The 26,323-nt window shown below is 45.1% G+C and overlaps 3 protein-coding genes across 12 annotated transcripts; 1 reads left to right on the top strand and 2 right to left on the bottom strand.

Moving 5' to 3' along the window:
* Positions 1 to 1,352: 1,352 nt before the first annotated feature.
* On the bottom strand, positions 1,353 to 9,264 carry PIMREG (PICALM interacting mitotic regulator). 4 transcript variants are annotated; one of them, XR_010652567.2, is made up of 4 exons: positions 8,842 to 9,097; positions 8,218 to 8,521; positions 6,563 to 7,430; positions 1,353 to 5,961 (listed from the first exon to the last, which is right to left on the bottom strand). XR_010652567.2 is itself a non-coding variant. In XM_065853142.2 (3 exons), the coding sequence occupies exons 2-3, from the start codon at positions 8,497 to 8,499 to the stop codon at positions 7,092 to 7,094; spliced, it is 621 nt and encodes a 206-aa protein (XP_065709214.1). In that variant the 5' UTR covers positions 8,500 to 8,521; positions 9,122 to 9,264; the 3' UTR covers positions 1,353 to 7,091. The 4 variants fall into 4 exon arrangements, 3 of the variants coding, with proteins under 3 accessions (XP_065709214.1, XP_065709213.1, XP_071673284.1); XM_065853142.2 differs by lacking the exon at positions 8,842 to 9,097 and adding an exon at positions 9,122 to 9,264 and having other exon boundaries at positions 1,353 to 7,430; XM_065853141.2 differs by having other exon boundaries at positions 1,353 to 7,430.
* A 2,568-nt stretch (positions 9,265 to 11,832) lies between these two features.
* FBXO39 (F-box protein 39) lies at positions 11,833 to 16,179 on the top strand. Its single transcript, XM_065852923.2, has 3 exons — positions 11,833 to 13,363; positions 14,840 to 15,016; positions 15,743 to 16,179. The coding sequence occupies exons 1-3, from the start codon at positions 12,350 to 12,352 to the stop codon at positions 15,869 to 15,871; spliced, it is 1,320 nt and encodes a 439-aa protein (XP_065708995.1). The 5' UTR covers positions 11,833 to 12,349; the 3' UTR covers positions 15,872 to 16,179.
* Positions 12,244 to 26,215, bottom strand: TEKT1 (tektin 1). Of its 7 annotated transcripts, none has more exons than XM_071817178.1 (9): positions 23,751 to 26,215; positions 23,145 to 23,249; positions 20,137 to 20,380; positions 19,583 to 19,748; positions 19,172 to 19,300; positions 18,591 to 18,734; positions 18,047 to 18,269; positions 17,263 to 17,498; positions 16,591 to 16,970 (listed from the first exon to the last, which is right to left on the bottom strand). In XM_071817178.1, the coding sequence occupies exons 3-9, from the start codon at positions 20,324 to 20,326 to the stop codon at positions 16,811 to 16,813; spliced, it is 1,248 nt and encodes a 415-aa protein (XP_071673279.1). In that variant the 5' UTR covers positions 20,327 to 20,380; positions 23,145 to 23,249; positions 23,751 to 26,215; the 3' UTR covers positions 16,591 to 16,810. The 7 variants fall into 7 exon arrangements, 6 of the variants coding, with proteins under 6 accessions (XP_071673279.1, XP_065709403.1, XP_071673280.1 ...); XM_065853331.2 differs by having other exon boundaries at positions 17,263 to 17,459; XM_071817179.1 differs by lacking the exon at positions 23,751 to 26,215 and adding an exon at positions 23,287 to 23,394 and having other exon boundaries at positions 23,145 to 23,202.
* Between the last annotated feature and the right edge of the window lie 108 nt (positions 26,216 to 26,323).

Genomic DNA, 26,323 nt, shown 5'->3' with positions numbered 1-26,323 from the left:
TTTAAGGTGATAAGAGTAGGACAAAATAAATCCCTACAAGAGATCGTTAAATCGTTTCAGACAGTTTTATGGGCGGAACAGTTTGAACTTACACAAGCTGAGAGAGAGTTAACTGATAACACACAGGTCACAGTAAACTTGCTGGAGTCTGCAAGATGCTTTCCTTATTAACCTGTTTTCTTTGTAGATATCTGTTTAAGAATTTTACAGTTTAATAGGTCTTTGTCTGTTATATGGTACAGTAAGTTCACAGACTGTTAAATCATGAGAATCCGTTGACTCAAAATGTGCATTTTGTGATATTACTGAAGATCGTGAGTAATTTAGTTCCTTACTGCGTGAACGTGATTATAAGATTTTATGTGTAATGGCTGTTACTTTTCTTTCTAGCACGCTAGCTTTATTCCAATATTAGTTGTGATTTGTTGTGTGTTTTGTTGTCCGTGGTTGTTGTTTATTTGTTTTATAGGGTTTTGTTTTATTTTGATTGTAGTAGTTTTGTTTTTGTGGAAGTAACTTGTGCTTTTGTTTCATTTTTGTGTGGTTTGGTGTGTTTTGTTTTGGCATGTTTGTGTTTTGTATTGGGGTAGGTTTGTTTAGTCATTTGGTGGTACTGAAAAACATTTTTGCATAATTTGCATATTTAATTAGGTAATTTGCATAATTGATTTGCCATTTGCCTGGCCATAGGGAGTAGTCCTTAATTAAAGCTGTGTGCGGTTGGGTTGATTAATTAGGGACTACTCCGTATGGCCATGCAAATTGATGGGTGGGATGTTTTGTATATATGTTATGTATAAAAGAATAGAAATACAAAGTCTGGTGCAGCAGTGGGGCTTTGGATGCTCTAGGGGACAAAAAAAAAAAGAAAGAAAAAAAAATCCTAGTTCTCCACCTGAAAAAAATAACCAATAATTTATTTTAGTTTATTTTTAATTGAGAAACTAAACTATCTTACATGCCATCCAAAAGAAATCCTACCATACCTGCACACTCAATCCCACTCAACCTGACCAATCCATCCACTCAAAGTCCAGCACACACACAGACTCCAACACACACAGAGACAGAAACAAAGACCAGCACACATACAAAGTCCAACACCCACAGAGCCAAGCACCACACAAAGTCCAGCACACACACACACACAACAGCAACAGAGACAAAGTCCATGCACACACAGACAGAAACAGAGTGCAGTGCACACACAGACAGAGACAAACACAAGGTCCAACACACGCCACAGAGACAGAGTCCAACACACACTCACAGTCACACTCTCAAAATCTGGTACACACACAAAACCTCAAACTGTCACACCTCGCAAACCAAAAAAGATGCCGGACAACAAAAAGATACATCTGCTTTATTAGTTTTGTGACAGCCCTTAGTTTGGCAGGACTAGTCCCTCCAAACCAAATATCACAACTTCATAACTCCATTTATTTCATGTTAGCCAACAAATTATGAACTTTTTATTACAGTGTTCCCTTATCACAATTGCCATAACAGGAAAAACTCCTCCATATTACAGCATTTTGACATAATGAATCACATTGCATAAGGCTACAGGGAAGATGATCGCCTTTGGTACAGAGTCGTTACAGCGTTTCTTACCGGACCACGACCCTTTAAGAAACTTTGTTCCCGTGTGACTTTGACCGCACCGCTGAGCTATCTCCTCGCTATTACGACTCTTTTACGTCCTATCCTCACGAGTGGTAGCCCAAATATCAAACGCACGCCTTTATTACATATTTTACATATTACGTTTATCACACAACACAGATAATCCAACTCATCTTTCTCACAGCATTCCTGACATCACTTCACAGAGCATAACACGCTCCTGTCACAACCCTGGCCTACTCATGGGCCATTTAGTCTAACTGCTCCTAGGGCAATTACAACCAACTTCCTGGGACCGTTCCCTAAACGGAGCTCCTTACCGGTACCGACTGTGGACACAATCCAAAATACCTATCGCCGGAAACGCCGTTCCCAGGAGCCTCGACGATCATCCTGCCTCTGAAACCACCATCCCGGCCTGACCTGAATCTGAACATTGACACTGAACTTTGCCTCACTGAGCACTCTGCACCTGGGAAAAAACACCCTCCTGGGGGCGGGCAGGGAAGAGGGAATCCCCTGGCAGAGGTTTTTTTTACTCTATTTTCATTTATTTTTTCCTTTTCAAGTAAATTTCAAAAAAAATCAAACCACAACTGCAACCCCAAAACACAATCATAGTAGATCACACAGCTAAACCGCACCACTCAGATACCAAACCCACCACACTCTCACACGGCTGCTATTCTCCCGGCTCCTACCGTCACCCCGTGTCTGCATCGCCCCTGGGGAACGCTATTCCCAGGAGCCTCTAGACTCTCCCTGCCTGCCAAAACCCCGTTCCCGGCCTGAGCCCTGACCAAACTCTGGCGATGAACGTCGCCTCGGAGAGCGGCCGGGACCGGGGAAAAACAACCCAGCCGGGGGAAAAAAAAAAAAATCCCCCAGCTGGGTTTTTTTATTCTATTTGAAATTTGAACTTGAAACCTGAAAAGGAAAAACCATTAACCTGCAAGAACAAATAACTACAACCCCACAACACAATATCACCACATCACACAACTCTTAACATATCAGTCATTCAGTCATTCGCCTGCCAACACCACCGCACACTCACACGGCATCCATTCCCTGCCATTCTCCCCCGTGCCTCGACCCTGCCTCTGCATCGCCTCTCGGAAACGCCGTTCCCGGGACGCTCTAAGCTCGCCCTGCCTGCCGAAACCGCGGTCTCGGCCTGACCTCTGTCCCTATCTTGGTGATGAACGTCGCCTCGTAGAGCGGCCAGAACCGGGAAAAAAAAATGGGGGGGGTAAATCTCCCAGCCAGAGTTTCCTTTGGTTCTTTAACTTTGGAATTTACCTGAAAAGGAAAAAATATTTGAACCTCCAAGGACAAATAACTACAACTCCAAGCCACATTTGCTCAATGTTTCACACTATCCAAGCACACTGCGCATGATCTACCGCACCGACTGCTTCTTCCTCTCCTGACAATTGGCTTGAGACAGGTACTTAACAGTTTGCGCTTAATTCCCTTGCTATCCTTCATATAGTTCTTGACCGTGCTGACCTATTCTTCCACAGCTTCCCAATCGTGGCAGTTACCGCAAGCTTGTTCCTCTGAGATTCTGGAACTCAAACTCACCCTGCGTCTCCATCGCTAAACACTGACGACACCCGCGATCCTGCCAACATCGCTCGGTCTCGGGTGACTGACTCGGGCGCGGCTGACCGACAGCGGCGTTAGATCGCTCACGCTGTGATGTCATGGAATGTAATGGCGAGGGACGCTATTACAGACTAACTGCACAAAATACGCCAAGCAAAATCAGCTGAAACTTAATTCAGAGTGATTTCTACATGGACAGGAGATGCCAAAGGCTGGAGGGAGGCCATTCCGTCGAGTCGTGAGGTTCAGATCGGACCCCCTCGCTTTCTAAACTCCTCTGCGGACGGGAGTCCGGGTGCGGCTGGATCCAAACTTAGCCCCACACTGGATCTACGGTTCGTCTCCCAGACGCACAGGGGATAGGGGAAACACCTAAGATATTATATTTATATATGGCCAAAGAATCGTATGTGCACACCTGACTCCTTATACCGCTCAGCCTGAATTTCAGAATTGCATCGCTCTACACCTCAGCATCCCTACCTCCCTTCCAGGGGCATGGGGACAGGTGAGTTGAGGTCTAGGTCCTCGGTCTATTGGGGCAAACTCTCCGGCAAAATCCATGTAAATAACTAACCAAACGGAGCAGTACTGCGGGAACGCTGACTGGAGCTGCTGCTTCTGCTGAGGTCCCAGCCAAGCAGAGAAATCCCTGGATATTTATACCCTTGCAAACTATTCACCCACCCCTACCGGGTGGATTAACTAGCACGTTATTTTTTATTATATCTATAAACTAGAGGTTTTTTCTCTACCGGTATTACTTCCAATTAGTGCTCCAGTATTTATATTCCACTCTTTTAAATTTTACTATATAAATTCGGGATAAGTACTGTCTGCAGAGTTTTGAGGAACAGCTAGAGTAGATTATAGGCATTATTTACTCCCAAAGACTCTTCTGGTTACTCTTACTTCAGTTTTAATTCTAAATGTCTTACAGTAAGTAAGTAGTTAAAATAATAAAACACGAGGACCTTGGAATTTCCAGGAAAACCCACCGCAGCGCCTCGACGTGTCCAGAGCTTGTCGGTGCTGGCTCCGCCAACAACGCGTCCGACGAGCCCCACGGTGCTGCCGAGGCTGCGGCAGCGCGATGGAACCGACCGCGAGCGTGGGGAGGGGACTCAGCCCAGCAGGGACCGCACGTAACATGGAAGACCGGGCAGCGCACCTTCATTTCAAGGGAGGAACACGCACACAGAGCACAAAGGACGTTACTCTACACGAGACACACACGGTCCTTAGCAGCTGCACAGCAACATGGTCTCTGTGATTCGGAGTTCTGGTGGCAAATGATGGAGCTCTGCACGTTGCACCTTTCAAACCTGCACACAGAAACTCTTCACCCCACAGGTGACACCAGAAACTAGGAAGCCTCCAAAAAGAATTTACAACCCCACATCCAAACCAGTTACACTCACCCCCACAACCAATCCTGCTCTACACAGATCTCCTTCTCCTTCACACACCCTTCAACAGCCAGATCCACAGTCATCTCCTAATGGTCATTCACCGCACTAAACCCAGCAGGGCGGGGGCGGGGAGCGGGGAGCTAAAGGAAATTTTAAAAAAACTCCCTGTGTTTTTTTTGGTGGCGTTTTTTGGCATTATTTTTGTTGGGGGCCGGGGGACTTGTTGGGGTGTTTTTAGTGAAGGAAACTGCTGTTTCAGCCTGCAAGTGAAAACAAACCACATGTACAACGCTGGACACGGGCAAAAAAGTCCCAACTCATTCAGCAGTCGCTGACAGCACGTCCGTCCAGCCGTCTGCCCAACCTGACGGGCTTGCCCCGAGACGTACCAGGCTGGACACACACATGTGTACTGGGGAGCTCGTACCAGCGCTACGTTCTGGGGAGGAGTGAATGACAAATCAGAAATAAATCCTGTAAGATGGCCACCAGGGGTCAAGGGGGTCTTAGGTCCCAGTACCCACCTTGAGCCCTACCCCAAGATGGCCAATCTAGACAGGCCCCGCACTTCCAGCACACGGCAGCCATGAATGCAGCAGGGAGCCTGGCGCCCATAGGTGGAGGGAGAATCTGGTTGTAGCAAATGGCGCCGCAGTCAGTGCAGGGCAGGGGCCGGGGTTGGCCCAGGCAGAGATATGGGTCTAACCCTAACCACCAAAGCAGCACGCAGCTCTCTGCAGCCTGCTACCACGCCTTGGCAGTGTTTTTATACAGCCCACCCAGGGCGGGCTGCGCGGCTCCCAGAGGTACTGCGCTACAAGGATCCACTGCTCAACTGGAGACACAGATCCAGAATGGACTGCTTCACCCACCTCCTCTGTGAGAAAGGCCAAGCTCCTAACAAGCTCAGATAAAAAACTGCCAAACCACAATAGCACCCCCCTCACCTCACCACCCCATTCTGTTCCGCCCATCACGTCACTCTTGCTGTGCCCACACAGACCTCCCACCTCCTGAGTAGTATAGCAGGAGGGCTGGCTTAAGCTGGGTGCCTGCCCAGAGGTCTGAGCCAAGCACTTTCAGAAATCCCTAGATTTTTATATCTTTCCAGATCATTCATATCATGATTCAGTCCAATAGCAATATTTGAGTCTGGGATCTCCTTGCTTCTCATTGGATCTTTTTCACTGATATCAGATGGGCCTTTGTTCTATTTAACCGTAGATATCGTTTATAGTCCACAGCCTTGAACGTGCCATTTTGCCTGAATGAATCCTTTTCCTCCCAGCAAAGTGCAGAAGGCCCTATTCTGTTCAAATGCAAATTAAAATAATTGTTTGCCATCAGCTGACCATGTCCAGCCAATCCCCAAGCAGAACCTCCCACCAAACTCCACCCCCAGTTTTATCACAGAGAATGACATCCCATGATTTGGAACACCCTTTGGTCAGTTTGGGTCAGCTGTCCCACTTGTGTCACCCAGCCTGCTTGCTGGCGGGGTGAGGAGCAGACCAGCCCTTGATGCAAGTGCTGCTCAGCAGTAACTGACACAGCCCTGTGTTTCCAGCACAAATCCAAAACATGGAAGGAGGAGAGCAGGGTGGGAGCAGGTGCAGGAAAGTGGGGGAGTGTCAGAGTTTGGGTGGGGGATGCAGGCAGCGTCTCAGGGGTTCAGAGGCAGAAGGGGGCAGTGCAGAATATGAGGGAAGGAGGGAGAAAGCAGCAGAGGGGTAGAGAGGAGGGAGATGGACCCACAGGGGTGGGGGAAGACCCAAGGTGAAAGAAAAAAAAAAAAAAAATAAATTGAAAGGTACAGCAAAGAAAAAGTCCAGACTGGGTGCCTCTCAAGGGGAGGAATCCTGAGACAAAAGAGCCTTGGGTTTTTAAACCCTCACCCTCTATACACCCACCCTTCACACGGTCCTTCACGCACTGCGCACATGCCTTTAGTCCAATGGTAATTCAGGTCCGGGGGTTTTTTTGTCTCTTATCGGATTCTCTTTCTCCATCCTCTGGGGAGTGTTTTTACTGTTCCCATCTTGATGGTTTGCAGCCTCTGCTGACAGTGTTGTCTCTTTATCTCCTGGCACTGGTCTTCAAAGTCCCCATCACCAAGCAACCAGGTTCGCAATATGCAGCCTGGAATTCCAGTTAGCTTGTCCACTCATGCTAAGTTTAGCTACTCATGCTAAAATAGGTTATTCAAACAAAAGAATATAGCTAAAAGAATACAATGTTAAGGTTAGTTTGATTAAACTTATTCCAAAACATTTCCTAACTGTTCAACTATTTCTTAACTATTCAACTATTCAGCACAATCTTCCAGGGGAATAGGATAGCAACCTTCATATCCTGCCTTTCACCTTACAAGATACTCTGATCAGAGTAATTAGAAAGAAAAAAAAAAAAAAAGGAATAAGGTTTACAAAAGAATGTGGCTTACAGCCTTCTGCTGGTAGAAGCAGGTGATAAATAAGGGCTCTTCAGTGCTGCTGTTCTTCTTGATCTCTGGAGAGAAACGGCATCTTTACCAAGCCAGGATGAGAAGCCCCTCCACGCTCTATGTTCTGATGCCCTTGCTGGCCCAAGCAAAGCTCTTTTGCTGGACCTTGGGGTGCCTTTGGAACTGGTTGCTGAAGTAACACACTTCCTACAGCAAGGGGTTTGAGGTGTAGTACTTCTGGTTTTGGTAGAACTGGTTGCACAGCTTCTGCTGATGGATTCGGCTGGAAAGGTCGCCATTGAGCATACTCGGCTTTGGCAAGACTTCTGTATTTTCTGAAAGAAGCATTACACACACATGTTATGCTAAATTAACTCAATCAGCCTAGAGTTTGGAACCAGAATGACACGGAACATTTGAGCTGAATCTCTAGCTTTCATTCTCTTACCAGGTTTAGCATAGCACAAATGCTTCCCAGCCCTCCATTTGCATTGGTGAAGTTATTTGCTTCCCCAACCCTCACAACTTGTCAAGGACTTCAGTAGACATTGGAACAGAGTTCCTGCTGCTTTTATGCAGGACAGGCTCCCTAATATAAAATTAATGCAGTTAAAATCCATCAAAGGGAAAAGCAAGCTCAAGTTTTCTACTCTGCTACTATCTAGTGTTTTTTGTCGGTCCAAATTAAGATTGACTATAACAAAGAACATGCTAATAAATAGTATATGTACAGGAAAAGGAATAAACAACAAAAAAAATCCCAGCCACTACATTTCCTAGAAAGAATTCTTTGCAAGCAACGGCAGTCCTTACCCACTTTCCCCCTTACGAAGGCTGCTCTGCCATACATAATGAAATACAGTAGAGGAAAAGCATTTATTTAGTAATAAAAGAAAGGTTTTGATGAAACTACATCTCATATTTCTTATTTTCACCTTTCTCCCTGTTCTGGCAGATTTGTAATTTGCAGATTTTACTAGTTAGTAGCTATGAGACAACCATTATGGTGTGCGAGCGTATGGGTAGACTCTCTGGAGTACAGTATTGTGTACAGAGTCCAGTAATCTAAGTACTGAGGTTGAAGCAAAAACTAAACTCTACCCACACTCCACTGCAAAGTACCTGGGACATAGTTCCAAAAGCATTTTTTGCTGTTCTTTTAATACTCTGAAGAGGCTGGCACTTCTGTCTTGCTTCCAGACTTTCCCAAGTTGTGGTCTTATGAAAATTCAGCTCTACTTGCTTTAACGGTACTCGCTTCCTTAGAGACATGCGGATGGTATTGAGAGAACTCAAAGAAGCCCTTCTCTTGAGTTTGTCAGGTACAGGGCTCTCGTTCTCATCCAAGTCAGCCAGGAGCTGGTGTTTCCTCCAAGCCTTGACATTTTGGAGCACAGATACCATCTTGTTCCAGTTCTTGCTCAACCTTATTTCGAAAACAATAAGAATGAGTGCAAGAATTAGCCAAAACAACCTGCAGAGCAGTGTGAAAAAGGAGAAATGGGCCGGGCCCAGGGCGGGTAGGGGGGCAGCTCGGCCGGACCCGGGGCGGGGAGGGACCGGGAGGGGGGTAGCTCGGCCGGGCCCGGGGCGCGGAGGGGGGCAGCTCGGCCGGGCCCGGGGCGCGGAGGGGGGCAGCTCGGCCGGGCCCGGGGCGCGGAGGGGGGCAGCTCGGCCGGGCCCAGAGGGGGGCAGCTCGGCCGGGCCCGGGGCGCGCCCGGGCAGTTGGCGTTGCTCCTGCAGTACCTCGCTCTCATGGCTGGCATTCCCCGTGCCCGCTACTGACAGCCGCGGCCTGGCTAACCGAACCGGATCCGTACCGCGGGAGCTGACACACGATGCACGGCGAGCCCAGCCAACACCGTTACTTCACCCGCCAGGGACGGCTGAAGTGAGCGTTGAAGGCGATGTCGAGGCCGGAGGAGACCAGCTCAGGCTGTGCGAGAAGCGCACAGCCAACAAACGCGAAACGTGAAACGCGAACCGCGACCAGACCACCCCGGCAGCCGCTCGGGGCCGTACTCACAGCGGCGAACGAGACCGAAGCCGACCCACCACCCCACACCGGGAACCTCTCTGCGGCGCCGCCGCGTTTGAACGGCGCCCCGCCCACTCTGGCTCCCCGGATTGGCGCCGGCGCCGCCCGCCCCCATTGGCTGCGTCCCTCGCACGCGCCGCGGCCGTTACACGGCTCGGCGCCTGCGCATTAGCTGTGGCTGCTCCGCGGGGCGTTCCGGGGTTGCGGCGCCCGCGAGGGTGGGGCGTAAAGCGCGGGAGGAGGCGGCGGCTGCGTGTCCCGATAAGTCACCCGTGCCCCAGCCCCTAGGCAGGGGCGTTGTAGAGACGCTGCCGGCGACGGTGCCTCTGTGGACCTGTGGCCTAGAGATCCAGGTCAGCAGGAGCAGCAAAAGGAGTCAGAGGCTGGGTTGTACCGTTTGGGTATCCAAGCCATGGCTCCTGTTGCTTCTGGTAGTTAATTATGAGCCAGTGTCTTAAAAAAATATTTGTTTGCTTGCTTTTTCTCCACCGGCTTCTGCAGCTCTTGTTGGAGGAGACAGCTGGTGTAACTACATTGCGTTGTATGGGAAACAATCTAGGATGTGCTCTGTAGTGTATTGGCCAGGAAAGAAAGGCCATGTGCAGAGAATGTGGTTTGGTTGTTTTTAGTATCCTACCTTAGAAGAAAACAAGATATATAAAGCATTTGTCTTTAAAACACTTCTACCTGAAATAGCAGTAGCAGCTCATGTTGTTTTCCAAAGATTTGGTTTGGTTTCCCCCCACCAAGTTAAACTCGGAGCTGACAGCTAGAGACACTTCCATAGTTGTGGTTTAGAGCTGTGGGGAAGTCAATCCAGTAAAACTGCAGGATTCCTATCGCGTCCCACCTATGGCTTATAAGCATACTTTCTGTAAGTTCCTAAGATATATGGTTTTTAAAAACTTCTGTGTGATGGTGTGTGTACCCCTTTGTACTCACACACTATAGCATGGGTGAATATAGCTCAATAAATATCCCTTACTAACGTTTGTTTCTGTGATTACAGCCCTATATGCTGTTCTGCTTTCCTCAGGCCATTGGCTCTATGGTTTCCAGATAGCTGTAGATGTGTTTGCCTCTTTCCCCATCCCTCCTCATTCCCCACACCCCAGTCTCCATAGGGAAAGTTTCAGGCTCTTCTCACTAGCAACCTGCAGCTTGATCCACCGTATTTTAAAACTTGTCTTGGATCTTTGTCTGGACAGGCAAAATGGGGTTATTAAAGACCTTCTAAATAAGTGACTGACAGTTCTGCAAAATGAAGAGCTCTTGTGGGGGGATGGGGGAGAGGAGGGTGCTAAATACAAGAGATGAAGATCCTCATGCTCAGTTTCTAAGGGTTATCTTGAGAGCTGGGGGTTTGGATTGGCATTTTGGATGGGAAGAGGGGAGGAGGAATCCCCAAGAATGGACATGGTGCCAATTGAACACACAGCATATACAGGCAGAGAGACAGTGTGTGACGGAAGAACTGTAGGCCAAAGGGAAGCAGCAGGCTGGAGCTGAACTCGGCAGCCAGCCGGTCCTTTTGTGCCTGTTTAGAAAGTTAAAATAGAAGTATTTTAGTGTTTGTAGTTGTAAACAGACTCTCAGGGATCTGAATATTTTCTTCATCATCTTATAGTGCCTCTGTTGTTTCCATCCAATTCAACGTGGTTACCCAACAGAACAGCATATGCAAAGGAGGAAGGGTAGATTGTTTGGAGATTGTCATCACGTACTTTTGAGTTGCATCTTCTTGTAATCACGTCACCCAATAAGCCTTGATTTTAGGGTATACCATAAGAAAGCATCACTAGATTTTCTTCCAGTTTCATCCCCAAGAGCACTAAGGAGTGATTTACCGAGTGGACACTATGAGGCGCATGCACTATAGACATGGAAAATAAATACATTCTGAATTTTTGCCCCTCTGCAGAGGTACTAACAAAACACGAGGTTTCCATGCCCTTTGTCTGCTTGCAGAGCGAGTAGCCTGATCTGTAAAAGGTCTCATGAAAACAAGCACCTAACAGGGCAGTGGGATGTACTCTGCATTTCACAGCTGAAGTTTGAATGGACACATCGCTTCCCGTCTCGACTGTCTATTGCTCAGGCTCTTGATCCATTTATCTGGTCAGCGCAAATTGAGATAGGACATACGGCCTTCTCCTAGCTTGTCGATTGTGGCCTGTACTTCTCACTTCCTAAGGGACCACCAAACAAGGCTGCCTTTCCTTTACACTGTCTTCACCTTAGCCAAAATGACTTGGTTTAGGTTGGCTTTGTTCACTGGTCACCCTTACGTAAATTCAGTTGTCATGACATCACAAACATTACCTCTCTGCTCCATGGCAATAGCTAAGCTTCACAGGGGGAGGGGTCGCAGGTAGGGAAGACAGATCTTGAACTCTGGAGGGAAACTACGAGAGCTCGAAAAGTGTGTGGAGAGTTGACTACTTACACAGTCCAGTCTTGAGAGTGGAACCGGTAACTTCTTGCATTGTGGTTGTTTACTTACATGTTTTACCAATGCTCAGTGGTCTTCCAGTTCACCAGCCTTCTCCCTCCCTATTGGAGCACAATGTTTGAACATCCTGCTTGAACCGAACAATGGAACAGTTTATATTGCTTACTGCTGTCTACAGGGATTGTACCTTAATCTATGGCAGGGCACTAGCTTAGATGATTGTCATGGAACAGCACACCTAGGATAAGTCAAGTCATTTGCATGAGTTTTTGCACCGACAGTACTGTTCAAATGTGTACAGCCCAAAGCACTGGATACTTCTAGACACTAGGCACCAGGCCATAAACCATTATAAATTACAGCTGAAGCTAACCAAAGGTTTCTGGAGGCTGTGGGTGCTTTATCAGCAGTTGATACCATTTCACTGTTCAGCTAGAGTGAAGGCAAAAAAGTAAAAAAATGTGTCTTGTGCTTGTTCTTAATTTTTGTTTTGTGGGTTTTGTTTTTTTTTTTTTTTTTTTGTGTGTGTGGGGGGGTTTTTTCGATTTAGGTTTGACCATAGTTCAGACAAAAGAGCTTGTTTGACCCTGACAGCTTGAGTACAGAGGCAAAGAAAAGATTGTTGGTTTTGAATGTGAAGAAGCAAACTTTCAACTGTTTTCTAAGAAGCCTATTCTGCTGGGAATGTCAAGAAATCTACGCACAGCCTTCTTCATCTAGGTTTGGCTCAAGACCCAGAAGAGAAGTGAAAAATTGTCTTCTCAATGGAAGATGACAGTGAACCTGAGCAGAGCTCCTGGGCTTATCTACCTGATGTCTGTCTGAGGCATGTCTTCCATTGGTTAGATGACAGGGACAGATCTCAGGCTGCCTTGGTCTGTAAGAAATGGAGCTGGGCCATGTACTCGGGATCCCTCTGGAGGAGCAGAACCATCATATTCTACGGCCGACCATCAAGGGCACGCACAATGGAGTTTCAAAGTGCATTATGGTATGTCAAGAAGTTTGGCAAGTATTTGGAGCACCTCGAGATCAAGTTATCGAATCCTTACAACACTGCCTTTACTCAAAAATTTCAAATGACGATGAGAGGTCTTCTTTCACACCTGGGTAAGCGCAACAGTCGCCTAGTATCCCTGAGCATCAAGTACCTGGAATTAGACCGCTTGATCTGGAAAAATGTGGTCAGGGCTCAGTTTATCAAGAACTTAGCTACCTTCCTGAAAAGAATGAGCAAGCAACTTGATTATCTCAACCTAAAAGGAGCAAGAGTAACCTTGGAAGAGGGCTGTGAACTTCTGAATTCTCTGACCTGCTTGACAAATAGAAGCTTTATATCTGAAATCAATATTGAGGATTTCTTCGGTCTTCACCTTCCGGTCTACAGCAGCACCTTGTTCCACCAGACTATGTCCAAGTTCCACAGCCTGGTTATCTTGACTTTCAATTATAACTGCATCTCTGATGAACTGCTGGACATCCTGCGGGAGCACACCGCTCATTCCCTGTGCACCTTGAATATCAAATGTCATATCCATGACCCTCATGGGCAAGTGGTCTGGGGAATGTCATGGGCAAACCTGGCCAAGAGAGCCCCAAAACTGAATGTGAACTTCTTCTTTGAAAGAGTCGTGAGGCATGATCACCTAGCCAGGATCCTGCTAGCAGAGATTCCAGTCAGGAGCATCAGTCTACGGAGCTGCTATTCCAGTGACCCAGACTGGATAATGAGACCTACCCTCACCAACCTCCTCCCAGCCTACTGGCATATTCTGCAGGTAAGGGAAACAATAGTGACATCTTACTGCAGTAGCACAAAGTTAGGCAAAGTCATCATATAGGCCTTCTGCAGAACAGCAGTAATCAACAGGAAGTCCTGTTCAGGGAGTAATTCTCCTAAGTGAGCCATTCCAGCTATAGTCTAGTTCAGGTAATTATCCTTGTCCAGTTAAAATGCCCATTATGGTAGTCTTTGCTGTCAGGCTGATGTCAGGTTGCCTTCATAAAAAGCTAAAACACCCAAAATACTGGTGGCTGTAAGGTCAGCTGTGAGCAGAAAAAAACATTCAGGCAAGAAAACATTTTTTTGTAAAATAGCTTTAGGCTTATTCTGGTTAGATAGCACAGAATTGTAAAATCATAGAATGGTTTGGGTTGGTAGGGACCCTAAAGATCACCTAGTCCAACCCCGCTGCTGTGGCCAAGGACACCTTCCACTAGACCAGGTTGCTCAAAGCCCCATCCCACCTGGCCTTGAACACTTCTAGAGATGGGGCATCTACAGCTTCTCTGGGCATCCTGTTCCAGTGCCTCACCACCCTTGTGGGGAAGAATTTCTGCCTAATATCTAACCTAAATCTCCCCTCTTTCAGTTTAAAGATATGACTGCACGACCTTGTAAAAAGTCCCTCTCCAGCTTTCTTGTAGGTCCCCTTTGGGTACTGGAAGGCTGCTATAAGGTGTCCCCCGAGCCTTCTCCAGGCTGAACAACCCCAACTCTCTCAGCCTGTCTTCATGTTCAGTAACTGGTAACTTTCCTGTCATTTCGTATTTTTCTGAACCCCACCCTTTTACAGGGAAACCTGCACCTGAGGAAGTCAGTACGCCTTGTTTGCATACAGACCTGTAGCCTGCATCAACCTACACTGAAGGTTTTGCTTGATTTTGGCAATCCACAAATGTCTTATAGCACATGTAGACTAACTGATGCCCATGTCAAAGCACTGTGGCGTCACCAAGAATGTGTCACCAAAGGTGTGAAAGAGCTGCCCCGTGTAAATAAACATCAGGTCTTTGCATGCCTGAGGGAAGCACACGGCCTTATACCTGACGGTTGCTGATAGCTTGCTTTAAGTTCTGTTGCACTGCAGAGTTTCCAATAAACACCAAAGATCTGTAAAGCATTCAGGAAATGGTCTTTGGATCTACTCTGTATCTGGGATATTTTCCAATACGTCAAATATGGTAATGGCATGAGCTGTGGATGTAGCATCTTCTAACGGTAATGTAAGTTGTCTGTCTCTCAGGATGGTATATAATGCACTAGGGACGTCCCCGCAGCTTAACAGGAGAGTGGAGATTACTGTAGACTATACTATTGTCATAATACAGAAATGATTCTCTGCCGATGTCAAGTTACAAAACTGATTTGTTCACAGTCACTTCTGTTGGTAAAACTGGGAAACAGTTGCATTCTAGTTATTGTGCTCATAAGCTCTGTTCAGTAGTATTAACAGTGTTCATTCTTTTTCAAGAAATTAACACTTGAATTAGACAATGACCATGAGCTGCTGGATGATGAGCTGCTACAGCTCATCTTGTCATGCAAGAGGTTGTTATTTCTGAAAGTTTGGGCATTTCTAAGTGTCACCTTTATGGAGAGGCTGCTACAAAACCGTGCAGAAAGGAAATGCATTCTGACTACCATAAAGGTAAGCCTTCGTGCTCTAAAACTCCCATTCCCTTCCTCTCTCCACTGCCCAGAGAAAGGTGGGGTCCCCGTGCCCATAGAAAGGTCACTTACAGAAATGCTAACGTAACTACCTTCCCTATATTATGTTTTAGCATTATAACAAGCCTGGGGAACCACTCACAGAAATTATGCTTTCCAACCTACTTAGCCAGGTACAGAATAATAACAAGCCCCAGCAATTCCACAAGTCCTTCCTAGGCTAGGCTTCTTTCTGTCACTTCTAGTTCAAGCTAGGCATTCTCAGTCACTTCCCAGGCCCAGTGCTTACATCTATGCTTATACTGAGGCAGGTGAATCCCACTAAACTGCAAACAGATAAAAACTCTCATTCTTTAGGCATGCTGTGTTGAACCGTAGCCAGACCACAACTGCAGCTGGTGTAAACCATGCTGTTGTGCGTGTTAGATTCTGAATTCAGTAGATCCTCCCAGATCTGCGCAGATCCCAGGGATGCATCAGTTCTGGGGTTAAAAGGAATCTTGCTCTTTCCAAAAATTATTTGGCAGGAGATGATGTGTTCAGTCAGTTTGGAGTGAAAACAGAACAAAGCCTCAAGAGTTTACTCAAAACCAAGGAATCAGCTTCTCTGGATTCCTCGTTAGTCGCAGAGGCTTCTTATTGTGAGCTTTAACGACTGAGCCTGCTACATATATCTGAGAGACATGACTGCCATTCATGCATACAGGTCAGGATTTACACAGCTCAGCAAGAGACCAGTGAGGAGGATCGGCTGTTGTGTGATATTTACAGGAAGTTCAAAAACCTGATTGACTCGGAGATTAATTATTTTGTCATCACCTACCCAATGGCGTAAACCACAGGGAGAGAGAAGAACACCCAGTGACGTCTGCAAGCAATGAACGGATCCTCTGGAGGGCATTAGTAAGGGATTTGAATCTTGACAGCAGGTGCCTCTGAAAGGAAGACAGCATTACAGCAAGAGAGAGGCAAGGGACAATTTTACACTCCATGCATTAAAATGTTGGACTTGGGAACCAGCCTCCTGTGTCTCCAGCATCATCTGTTCTTGTCCTTGCTTAGTTTTTCCTCACCAGAACCAGAGGCAATGAGCCCTTTTTCACCCTTACAGGCATCTCTAGTTAAAATAAGGCCATCCTCTTTTTTTCAGCACGTCTCACTGTAGAGCTTCAAACACCTTACCAGTGAAGCCCATCGTGTTATTTCCATTTTACTAAAATGAAAAATGAGACACAGGGTGAGGAAGTGATTAGCCCAAAGTCAGCTTTGGCTTGATCTTGACTCACATGCAGCCAGATGCACTCTGCAGTGTATCACCAGTCCTTACCTCCCATTAAGTTTGATATACACCCTGTGCCTAGTTAACAACAGATGTTAAGAACAAAACATACTATGGCTAGTCCTGAGTCACCCTTTCCCCTTTCCTAGTTTTCCAACTATGAAAAGTAGGACTTATGAGGAGACTCCTGCTCTAGCTTACACAGCTTCTAGGCTTGTCAATGGCAAAATATTTAATTGGTTGCACACGAGATAAATAACATGGAAGAAGACACATTTCCTCTTATTCTGGAATTTTATTGCTAAGTGGGAGATTTCATCAGGTGTTCCAGAGCATAGATAGCTGTGAAACAGATAGCTGTAAGTACTAGGTCTGTTTTAATTACCTTACACAACTGGAACCAGGACAGCGTGGAGCCAAACCAATAAATGTGGAGGTTGTCAAAATTTCAGCAGGAGCTGACTCTTTGGAACACAGTCTCCCTATATAGTGGCTTCAGAAGTTTTTAATGTAAACAGACTCTCTCATTTGCATGCAAAGCACTTCATCAATGTACAATGTATTCTCCTTGACCTGGATCTCCTCCTCCAAGGAGAGCTGTCTGCGGCTCAGACCTTTCAGCTCTGTCTCAGCCTGTGCCAGAGTGTCCTTTAATCTAAGAGGGCAAATACAGACAGACATTAGTTGAAAACACATGGATACGTTCTTGTTTGTTTGTTTGTTTGTTTTCCATATGGGAAAATAATTAATTCTAAGTGAAAAAAAGATGGAAGGGGATTCACAGAGAGACAGTTTCCATGCAGCTTCCCTTAAACTGTCCTGCCTTTAAGGGAAAAGCAATTCCCAACCTTTCAGGGAGAATAACTGGGAACCAATGTTACTTTCACTCATTAAATTAACACAGTAATCTATACCACAGATTTTCCCCTTTCATCATTTCCACTTGCCTTTGAATATTTTTTGTAATCTCTTGAACTTCACTAATCAGCTTGTATTGCACTGTGTCATAACACAATTCCACACTGGGACGATGGTTTCTTGCTTCCAAGCGGGTTTGAGCCACCTTAACAGGTCCTTCTTTATCAGCAATTGCTTTCTTTAAGGCTGCAATGTTCTTCTCCTGTGAGGCAATCTCATCCATCACCTTAACAAAGCCAGTGGAAGGATGTGTTGCACACTGTCTCTTACAGTGGATGAAATCATCAACATCTTCTTTAATAGTTATAAAACTCATGACAATACTCATTAAGATCAAAAGACATTTTACAAAGGTCAGCCAGGACTATGATTCCTTCATTGGAAAGCAGGTGACACTGTTCTGAGTGAAACTGGTGATTTATGCTCAGCGATTAATTTTTAACAACACAGTTTTCATGTATCAAATTTCGAGCACAATGACCCTGATTTCACAACTTAACAGGCTTTTATATCACAATCGTGAAAATTCTATAGGAGCCCCATGTAATTCAAAATCACAAGGGAAAGCCTGACTTTACTGATGTCTACAGCAGCATTTATATCCAGAAATTCACCTCTGTAATGGCTGAGAAAACAAAATGTAAGGTGACTTTTGGGGGACTGGGGGTGAGAAGGTAAATGTGGCAGGGGCTGCCAATATTGCAAAGATAAAATTCTTAAAGCAAAGTAGCTCAAGCCACTGGATTGAGAAAACTGGTAGATAAGCCAAGCCCATTGTTTCCACTCTTTTGCTGACTGTCCCTTAGCACTTACCATTGCAAGGAGCGTCTCAAGTTTGTGCTTGGCATCCTTGACTTCCTTCACGCGACTTCTAAATGCGACATTCACCGCCTCACATTGCTTGCGCATGTCATTTGCTGTCTGTGAGAGGATGCCATCAATCAGCGCCCTCAGTGCCAAAGAATTGTTTCTCTGCTTTTCAGCCTTTTCAACATTTACGTTTGAGAAATCTATCCAGTCTTCAGGGCTAACAAAACTGAAAGAGATTCAAAATTAAAGGTCATCAGCTGGCAGCATCAGGCCCTCTGTGACCTCATAAATCTATAATTACCCCACAAAACTGAGAACAAAGCAGTACTATTAACTGCATGACCCAACAAATGCCAGTGCCCACACAGAAAGGGCACATTTGACAAGTTTAATGACTGAGTCAGAAACTGACTCCACACCTCATGTGTCCCAGTCCAGCATTCTCCCCACCAGGATGCTGTGGGAGAGGAAGTTAGATTAGTAAATCTATTCTGTGTTTAAGCAATGTGCAAATTTTTTCCTTAGCTTGAACTACATAACCACTTACTTTCCTTCTATTTTCACTGCATCATCAGCATATCTGATATCAGGAGTGTTGTTTGTCAAGCTAGCACAGTAATCGTCAATCATCAAAGCTGTGAACTTGTCCTTCAGATCCATTTCCAGGTTGTATTTTGCTGAACGGTTTAGTCTAGGAGGACAAACAACCAGACTCTAAGCCAAAGTGTAGGCACTCAAAGGTGTCCCTAACATGCATGCTTACATGCACTGGGTAATACAAATGCCATTATGAAGTGATTCATGTATGAACTGTTAGTTGCAAACTCCCAGAATCTAGAGAATGAAGCTGCCTTCATATAAATTGATGGTACAATTGCCATTGGAATTAGAGGCACAGGACTGTATAATGAGAAGACCAGGGGTCATGTGCAAGTACTCTGAGTTCTAACAAACAGAACTTCTCACCATTACTGATCAAATAGTATGATTTAGGACTGATTTCCTGTAACTGTTTAGCATGGAAGATAACTTTGGACCCATACTCAGCCTGTCCCTACAACTTCTCAGGATAATGGCTGTCCTACGATTCAGCTAATCAGTGTTCTGTTATGCTCTTTGCCTCTGCACCTGATTTGCTCATTGGTTTGTTCCAATGTACGTCCAAGCAAAGCAATAACCCCCTGGAGGACTTCAACTTCCTTTACCAGTTCCTGTTCCACTTCATCATGGACCAAGTCAATCCCAGCTCGCCTCTGCCTAAACAAAAAGAGGAAAAGCCATCAGCCACATTTTTCAAATACCTGCAGCTAACAGATGACGATGAAGCCTAGCTTTCCAAACTGAAGGCTTTTCCTTGCCAGATGGGAAGTTTTTCCTTTATGGCCTTGGTTACCAAGCGTTATAGCACCTAAATCAGACTGTGACACCACAGCAAAGAGAGGCAGGACCTTAATTTGCAGGCATTTTTATTATTTGTTAAAGATTCATTACCCAGATTTTTTTTCTCTCCCTGAATGCTTTTCTTCTTAATCATCTCACCTATTCAGGAGACACTTTTGGGCAACGATGAGTGGCTCTTCACAGCTCTCCAAAGATTTCTCCAGCCTTGTCTTGAAACTCAACAGTACCTCTGTCTCATGGACAATTTGTTCAAGTTTGTTATCTAATTCTTGCTTCCAGAATTTTATTTCTTCCCGTCTCTGTTCTGCAGAATGAAAATCGCAAACAGGTATTAATACAAGCCCATCTTATATGCCAGAGCGCTGTGGATCAGACCTTAGATATGGCTAAAAATAGACTTATTCCATAGTGGAGTGCACATAGTGCCGTAGACTGATGTGTGGAGACAGTTTTGCAACCCTGTGTCAGGAAGTTTGGTTGGAATGGCTGCGTTTTTTGGAGAGGTAATTTATTTGCTATAAAATTAAGAATCTGCCTCAAAATATTTTTTAACATATTTTGACTTTTTCCATGAGTTCAGAGAGCATGGCATTGATATATATACCTATTTGATATCAACTAATTTTCTGAGTCCATATTAAACGTATAGTTCAAATAACACATTGTGATACTTGCAGAACACGTAGGATTACCTATTTTCTTGTTGACGTCACTCTGGGTTTTCCGAGTCGTCTTTTCTACTTCATCCAGCAGCCTCTGACTCTCAGCTATTGTGCGTTCTGAGCTGGATTTCTGAGACTCCGTACTGGCACGCTGCATCTTGTTTGCAATGTCCCATTCTGAGGGATTAAACTTGGGTGGAGCTTGCAACAGTCTGGCCATTGTGCTTTGGAAAGTTTCTGGCTATAACACAGGTCAGTTCTTGGAATGTTTAACCTGAAAACAAAAATAGCATAATATCTGGATACAGAAGCAAGAAGAGGAGAAGACAGGTCCATGAGGCTGAGAAAAATTCTTGCCTCTTTTGGCTGCAAAATGACACAGGTATGAAAAGACTTCTTGCTCAAGGCTCCCCAAGACTTTGCTAAGGTGTGGGGAGAAAGTCCAGAGTGGGAGAATGAAGAAACAGAAGAACTGTGGAATGGATGCTAGGAGAAGAGAAAGAGGCTTGAAAGTGGAACTGAGAGGAAAACATGGGCTGTCAGTGATAGGAGGGAGAAGCAAAGGGAGACCTGTGAGGAAGGACAGAACTACTAAATGGAACAATCACAGAAAACTGAGAAAAAATGAACAAATATAAAAGATAAATAGTCTCCCGCAGATTAGAGAAGTAAACAGGAAGAAAAGGTGCATGAAGTCTAGGTTGTTTAAAAAAAAAAAAAAAAAAAAAAAAAAAAAGAACAGTCATTAGGAAAAGAGAAAACAGGACCGGAAAAGCTGAAGGAGGAAATGCAGCAAGTAAATGAGGAAATGGAAGAAAAGTCTAGGAAGGGCTAAAAGAGAACAAAGCATAGTGAGGGCACTGGTTTATGGTAGGGTGAAACCAATGCCAAAAATACATGCGAAGTCACAGCAGTTAGATTATCAATTTTCCTGTTCTTGCACTATACTCATCCAGTGTTCCCGAGACAACTCCTCACCCCAGATGCACACAGCTGCTCCTTAGCAACACACAGCTTTGCCCACAGCCCAGCACAGGTACCCTTAAGCCAATCACCCTCACACACCTCTTGGCTGACACTGCTTCTAGCCTGGAGTGCTCCCAAGGTCAAACAAACCCTGGCTAAGTGCCGTGTCCTCAGTTCCCCTTCAGTGGGCAGGGGTTTGCTCTTAACTGTCTTCCACAGCCTTAATCGCCACAGCAGCAGCACATAGTTTCTTTTAAAATGTGCAACTAAATATTCCAGGAGGTGGCTCAGAACAGCACGGAAGGTAAACAAACCAGTTGCCATGGGAACACCAACACTGCCTCTAGCAACCTTCTGCTGTAGCAGCAGGTGGAAGCCGTGCAGCACACACAAGCCAGTGGTACTTTCACCCATTCCCAGTTAAGATCTGTCTTGAAATAAAACTCTATTCTTTGTACATTAATTGAGATAGTTCCTACAGCTTCAAACAGTAATTTTTGATCAATTTATTCCAGAAAGATTGTGAAAGCATATGAAGTATTTACTATCTAAAATGTCAGTCATAAAATATCTTTAGCAATATGCTCTTTGTGGCAACTATATTCTCTCCTGGAACAAAAGTGATTGGAAGCCAGACAGAAGAAATGAACAGAAGAGTATTACGTCGGTTATGCCCCCTCTATATAACCTTGATGCAACTTAGATCAGATCAAGGTTTCTCAGAGCTCCCAACAAAGTTCAAAGAGATTGCAAAGTGATAAAGAAGCAGGTAACATTGGTCAAAAGAAGCTGAGCTGGTTCAAGACAGGAAAGTGGGAAGCAACTGGGATTGTTGGCTGCAAATACAGTGCATTGATGACAGCATTCTGTCGGTGATCATTAAAACTGTTAACTACAGTGCCTCTCATGGTAGCTGCCATGTAAACAGAAATCTGCATGTACACCAGAAGAGCAAAAAAAGGGGGCTCGCTGAAGAAACACTGTCTTACATAAAAATGCAGGTATTTCAGAGTTAGCCAAAGAAAAATACAGTCTTCAGAAGAGAGAGGGTTGACGTTAGAACTGAAGCCACTAGCCTGAGAGAAGGACCTAGAGATTCAAGAAGCAGCAGAGAATGGGGTGCAAGGCCAGCAAGGAAAATGAACAATATATGCTAACTGATCCAGGAGGGTGAAAAGCTGTGGTCACAGACACTCAGAATGCTCCTGATTCACAAGGCAAAGCAAACCTATGACTAGGCTGAACACTGATCAGAATTACAAAGACCACTACTGAGGTGGTCCTGTAAACCAGTTTATATGGTACTGCACACATAAAGTCTGTAATGATTTGTACAGGAAAGTGATGCTTCTATGTGCTGTCCGTTGATTTGTACATTCTGGCCTCCCTTGGTCTAGATTCCCTAATGAATAGTTTTTAGCAGAGTCTTAACATGCTAAAATGAATTGGTTAAAATCAGTAATTTTTGTCATGTGAACAGCTGGAGCAGGAACTGGAGCCATTTCCATAATGACTGAAAGGTTTCTAATGACTTAAGTAGATCTGAACTCAAAGCAAGTTTGAACAAAGGTTCACTTTGGCCAGTGTGAGTCACAGAACACGTAGCAGGCTGCATATTGGTCATCTTCCCCAAGTTTTTAGTATCTGTACTCTCAATAACATGGCAAGGCTTTTGAAAATATGAGCAAATTAAAGATGAATGGCAAAATTATTCATAATAAACTGAAACGCTCAGATATCTGAACAGTGGTTGAGAACCACAAATGTCTTACGTTTCTGAAAAGGAGCTCAGTCACTTCGAAAGCCGAGGAATCCACAACTGATGGTCCTCAAAGGCACTATTGTAAGACCGACAAGACTTCATGCGGTTTTGATCTGAAAACCTAGTATCCCATGCTGGACTGACCCAACTTGTGAAGGACAAAATAATGAAGTAATTCATCTGTAGCTACCGACTCTAAATCTGTTCTTCATTGTTAGCTGACCAGAAAATATTATTTCTTTTTAAACTGTTAATACAAAGTTTACAACTGATCCTTTAATATGAATTATACAACATAAGAAAGTTTTACCTTTGGTGGTTTTCAGGGGTTACATCATTGTAGACTTTCTGAAGTTGACAACTGTGAGCTGTTCATCAAACAACACAGGCAAGATCAGCTCAGCAGCTAGAACCGCTTAGAAAAGAATGAAAATGAAAACGCTTGTTAATACCTGAAAGCCTCTAGCAATTTAGAAGGGGAGAAAGTGACCCCGAGGCAGGTTTGGGTCTGTAGCCGCTCGTAAAGGCTCCGCCCCGGCCCGGCTCCTCCCGCGGGCAGCGCAACGCCTGCAACGCTCCCCTCCGTCCCCATCTCAGCCCCGCCATCGCCCCCTCAGCGCCCCCCATCGCCCCCTCAGCGCCCCCCATCTCCCCCTCAGCGCCCCCCATCGCCCCCTCAGCGGCCCCCATCGCCCCCTCAGCGGCCCCCATCGCCCCCTCAGCGCCGCCATCGCCCCCTCAGCGCCCCCCATCTCCCCCTCAGCGGCCCCCATCGCCCCCTCCGCGCCCCCCATCTCCCCCTCAGCGGCCCCCATCGCCCCACCCCCTCAGCACCGTGTGTCTCCGCAGCCGCTGCCCGCGCGCTCCTCACTAACGGTCGCAGGCCCGCGCGTGGCGGCAGCAGCGCCGAACTCACGGGCGAGCCAAGGCCCACGCCGCGCTCTGCCGCCGGGGCTGCTGAAATCCGCATCGTCTTTCCCACACAACACATCGCATGAAATGGCAAATCCTTCTTGGTACAGAAGTACTGGCAAGCTAACACTGCTGTGCTGCTGAAATACTGTTCGCATAACACATCCGATACAAAGGCCTTTATAAAGGATTTTACAAAGGAGCAGTTCCTCACCTTGGTGAATTGTGTCTGGATGTAGAAACTGGGTTCATTATTTGTCAAGAAGTGGTCAAAGTCCTCAGAGTCTGGAAAAATACATTTTCTGCAGAGAAGTCTAACCAGCATTAACGAGACTAGATCTAAATGTGTTGCCACATTCCTTATTAAGTGTATTAAAAACACCACGGTCTCATTCTTCAGAGGATGAAACTCATCCAAACTGCTGTGTGCTGAAGTGGGAGAACTCTCCAGGTTGAGCTGGTGCTGCAGCATTAACTGCTTGCTTTCAATGTCGCTGAACTTGCAAAGCAGACTAACGTAACAAGTCCGGATTCTGATGTTCCACCCAGTGTCTGGAATAATCTCCTATGAGGAAAGGCTGAGAGAAAGTTGGGGCTTGTTCAGCCCAGTGAAGAAAACACCCTGGGGAGACCTTATTATGGCCTTTCAGTACTTAAAGGGAGCTTATAATAAAGATGTGGACAAACTTTTCAGTAGGGCCTGTAGCAACAGGACAACGGGTAATGGCTTTAAAGAGATTAGAGTACATACAAGGAATAAATGTTTTACTCGGAGGGTGGTAAAACACTGGTGGTGGATGGCACCCTCCCTGGGCTTTATCTAGACATAAAGCTGTTTTAGCATAACCAAAAGTGGCTTTTAAATGCACCTTAAAGGAATGCCAACTTTTGTTAATATTTTGGACACTTTAAAAACTATCTCTGTAAACCACGGCAGGTTTAAATTAATGACAGAGGTTGAACCATGAGGGCTACTCTTACGCCTAATTACATGTATTCAGGAGTTTTGCGCTGCACTGGTTTGAGAATATGTTTAAACGCTTTACTGGAAATGTCACACACAGAGACAACTGATGAAAGGCATCCATCCAATAATTGTACTTCCAAGGAAGAATAATTCCCTGTTGTGGTAAGCTATATGCAAGCATAATTTTTAAAAGCAGGTGATGTCTCTGCTGAGATCATTTTGAAAACCTTGCACAGAACAAATTCATCTAGGATCAAGTTGCCAATAGCCACCTTAAACTGCACTGAATTTTAGATACAGTGCAGAAGCACTAGAAAAGCCAGGAAACATTCCATCTCTGTAAAATATATATTACGCTGACTTATTATATCGTTCTCTTGATCACTCATGCAAAACACATTTACTGGCACACTCTCTGCATATTTTTTGAACTAAAAATACCAAAAAAGCCCAGCAGCAGGCATACATTATATGCTTCGATTTCAATTTAATTGTACAATCTTATAGTCAAGGTTACTCATACAAATCAGACCTCGCTTCATGCACAAAGCTGTAGGTTTTTCTAAAATTATGTCATAGCACCATCTTCCTCATTTTCTTACACATGAACCACCAGCAGTTAAAATCAGCTTACAGTCTTCCCCTCCCCCGCAGTCTCATCTCTCTGACTTTAGAAAACTGTGCAGCTTCTGGGTAGCTGTGAAAACAAGCCAGATTATAGAAAGGATGTAAACTCTCCCAGGTGGACTGTCAATAATTTTACTGTCTAAAACTCCCTTTTATATAATTCTCTGCTACTAGGTCTAAATTGGCCAAGGACTTACCTGTGTCTTTAGAACTTGCATCACGCAGGAAAATCATCCATGACTTGGGACTGTGAAGGAATGTAATGTATAAGGCCACTACTACTCCTCTTGTAGCTACGATGGAACTTGGCTCTGCTAGTCAAGGACAAGTATTCTACTGTAAGAATGTAAATGTGTGTATTGCGTCTGCCAGTTGTAGACAGATTTCTCTTCATGCTTACTCTAATTTTTCAAAACACAAGCACAGTGTGTTGATTCTTACAGTGCATTTTGTGGAGCAACAGATGCACAGTTACTCCTCAGAATTACGGTCGTTCAAGACAAAGTAAAAAACTGAAGACGATGGCAGTCATACGACAAATGCAAACAGCCGACCCAACCTCTGTCTGCTTGCATTAAAGCTGTGAGGATCTCGGCAGTTTGACCCAGTATCTTTCAGATACTTCTATTAAGATGTGTATTTGGAAGTCTTTCACACGGTTTCCATAGTGTCATAGCAACCACCCAGCTACACTTTTCACAGAACCTGATGACCCAGACCTTCAGCAGTTGACTTACACTTTACCTTTGTACACCTTTTTTTTTTTTTTCTTCTGAGACTGGTAACAAAGCGGTTGCTTCATTCATGGTTTCTTAAGTAAACTTCACTAGAGAGGCTGAACTAAAATCCTATTCCAAATGCCACCAAACTTCCATACTTTTTAAAACTGAAATTCAGAGTACACAGCATTATGACTATGACAAAAATCTTCTAAGAAAAACTCTGTGTTCTTTTCACTGATTTTGTTATCTGTCACTTCATTC

This window comes from Patagioenas fasciata, chromosome 19, assembly GCF_037038585.1.
Source record: "Patagioenas fasciata isolate bPatFas1 chromosome 19, bPatFas1.hap1, whole genome shotgun sequence".
In the NCBI taxonomy this organism is placed as follows: Eukaryota; Metazoa; Chordata; class Aves; order Columbiformes; family Columbidae; genus Patagioenas; species Patagioenas fasciata.
This window is presented reverse-complemented; position numbering and strand designations above follow the sequence as displayed.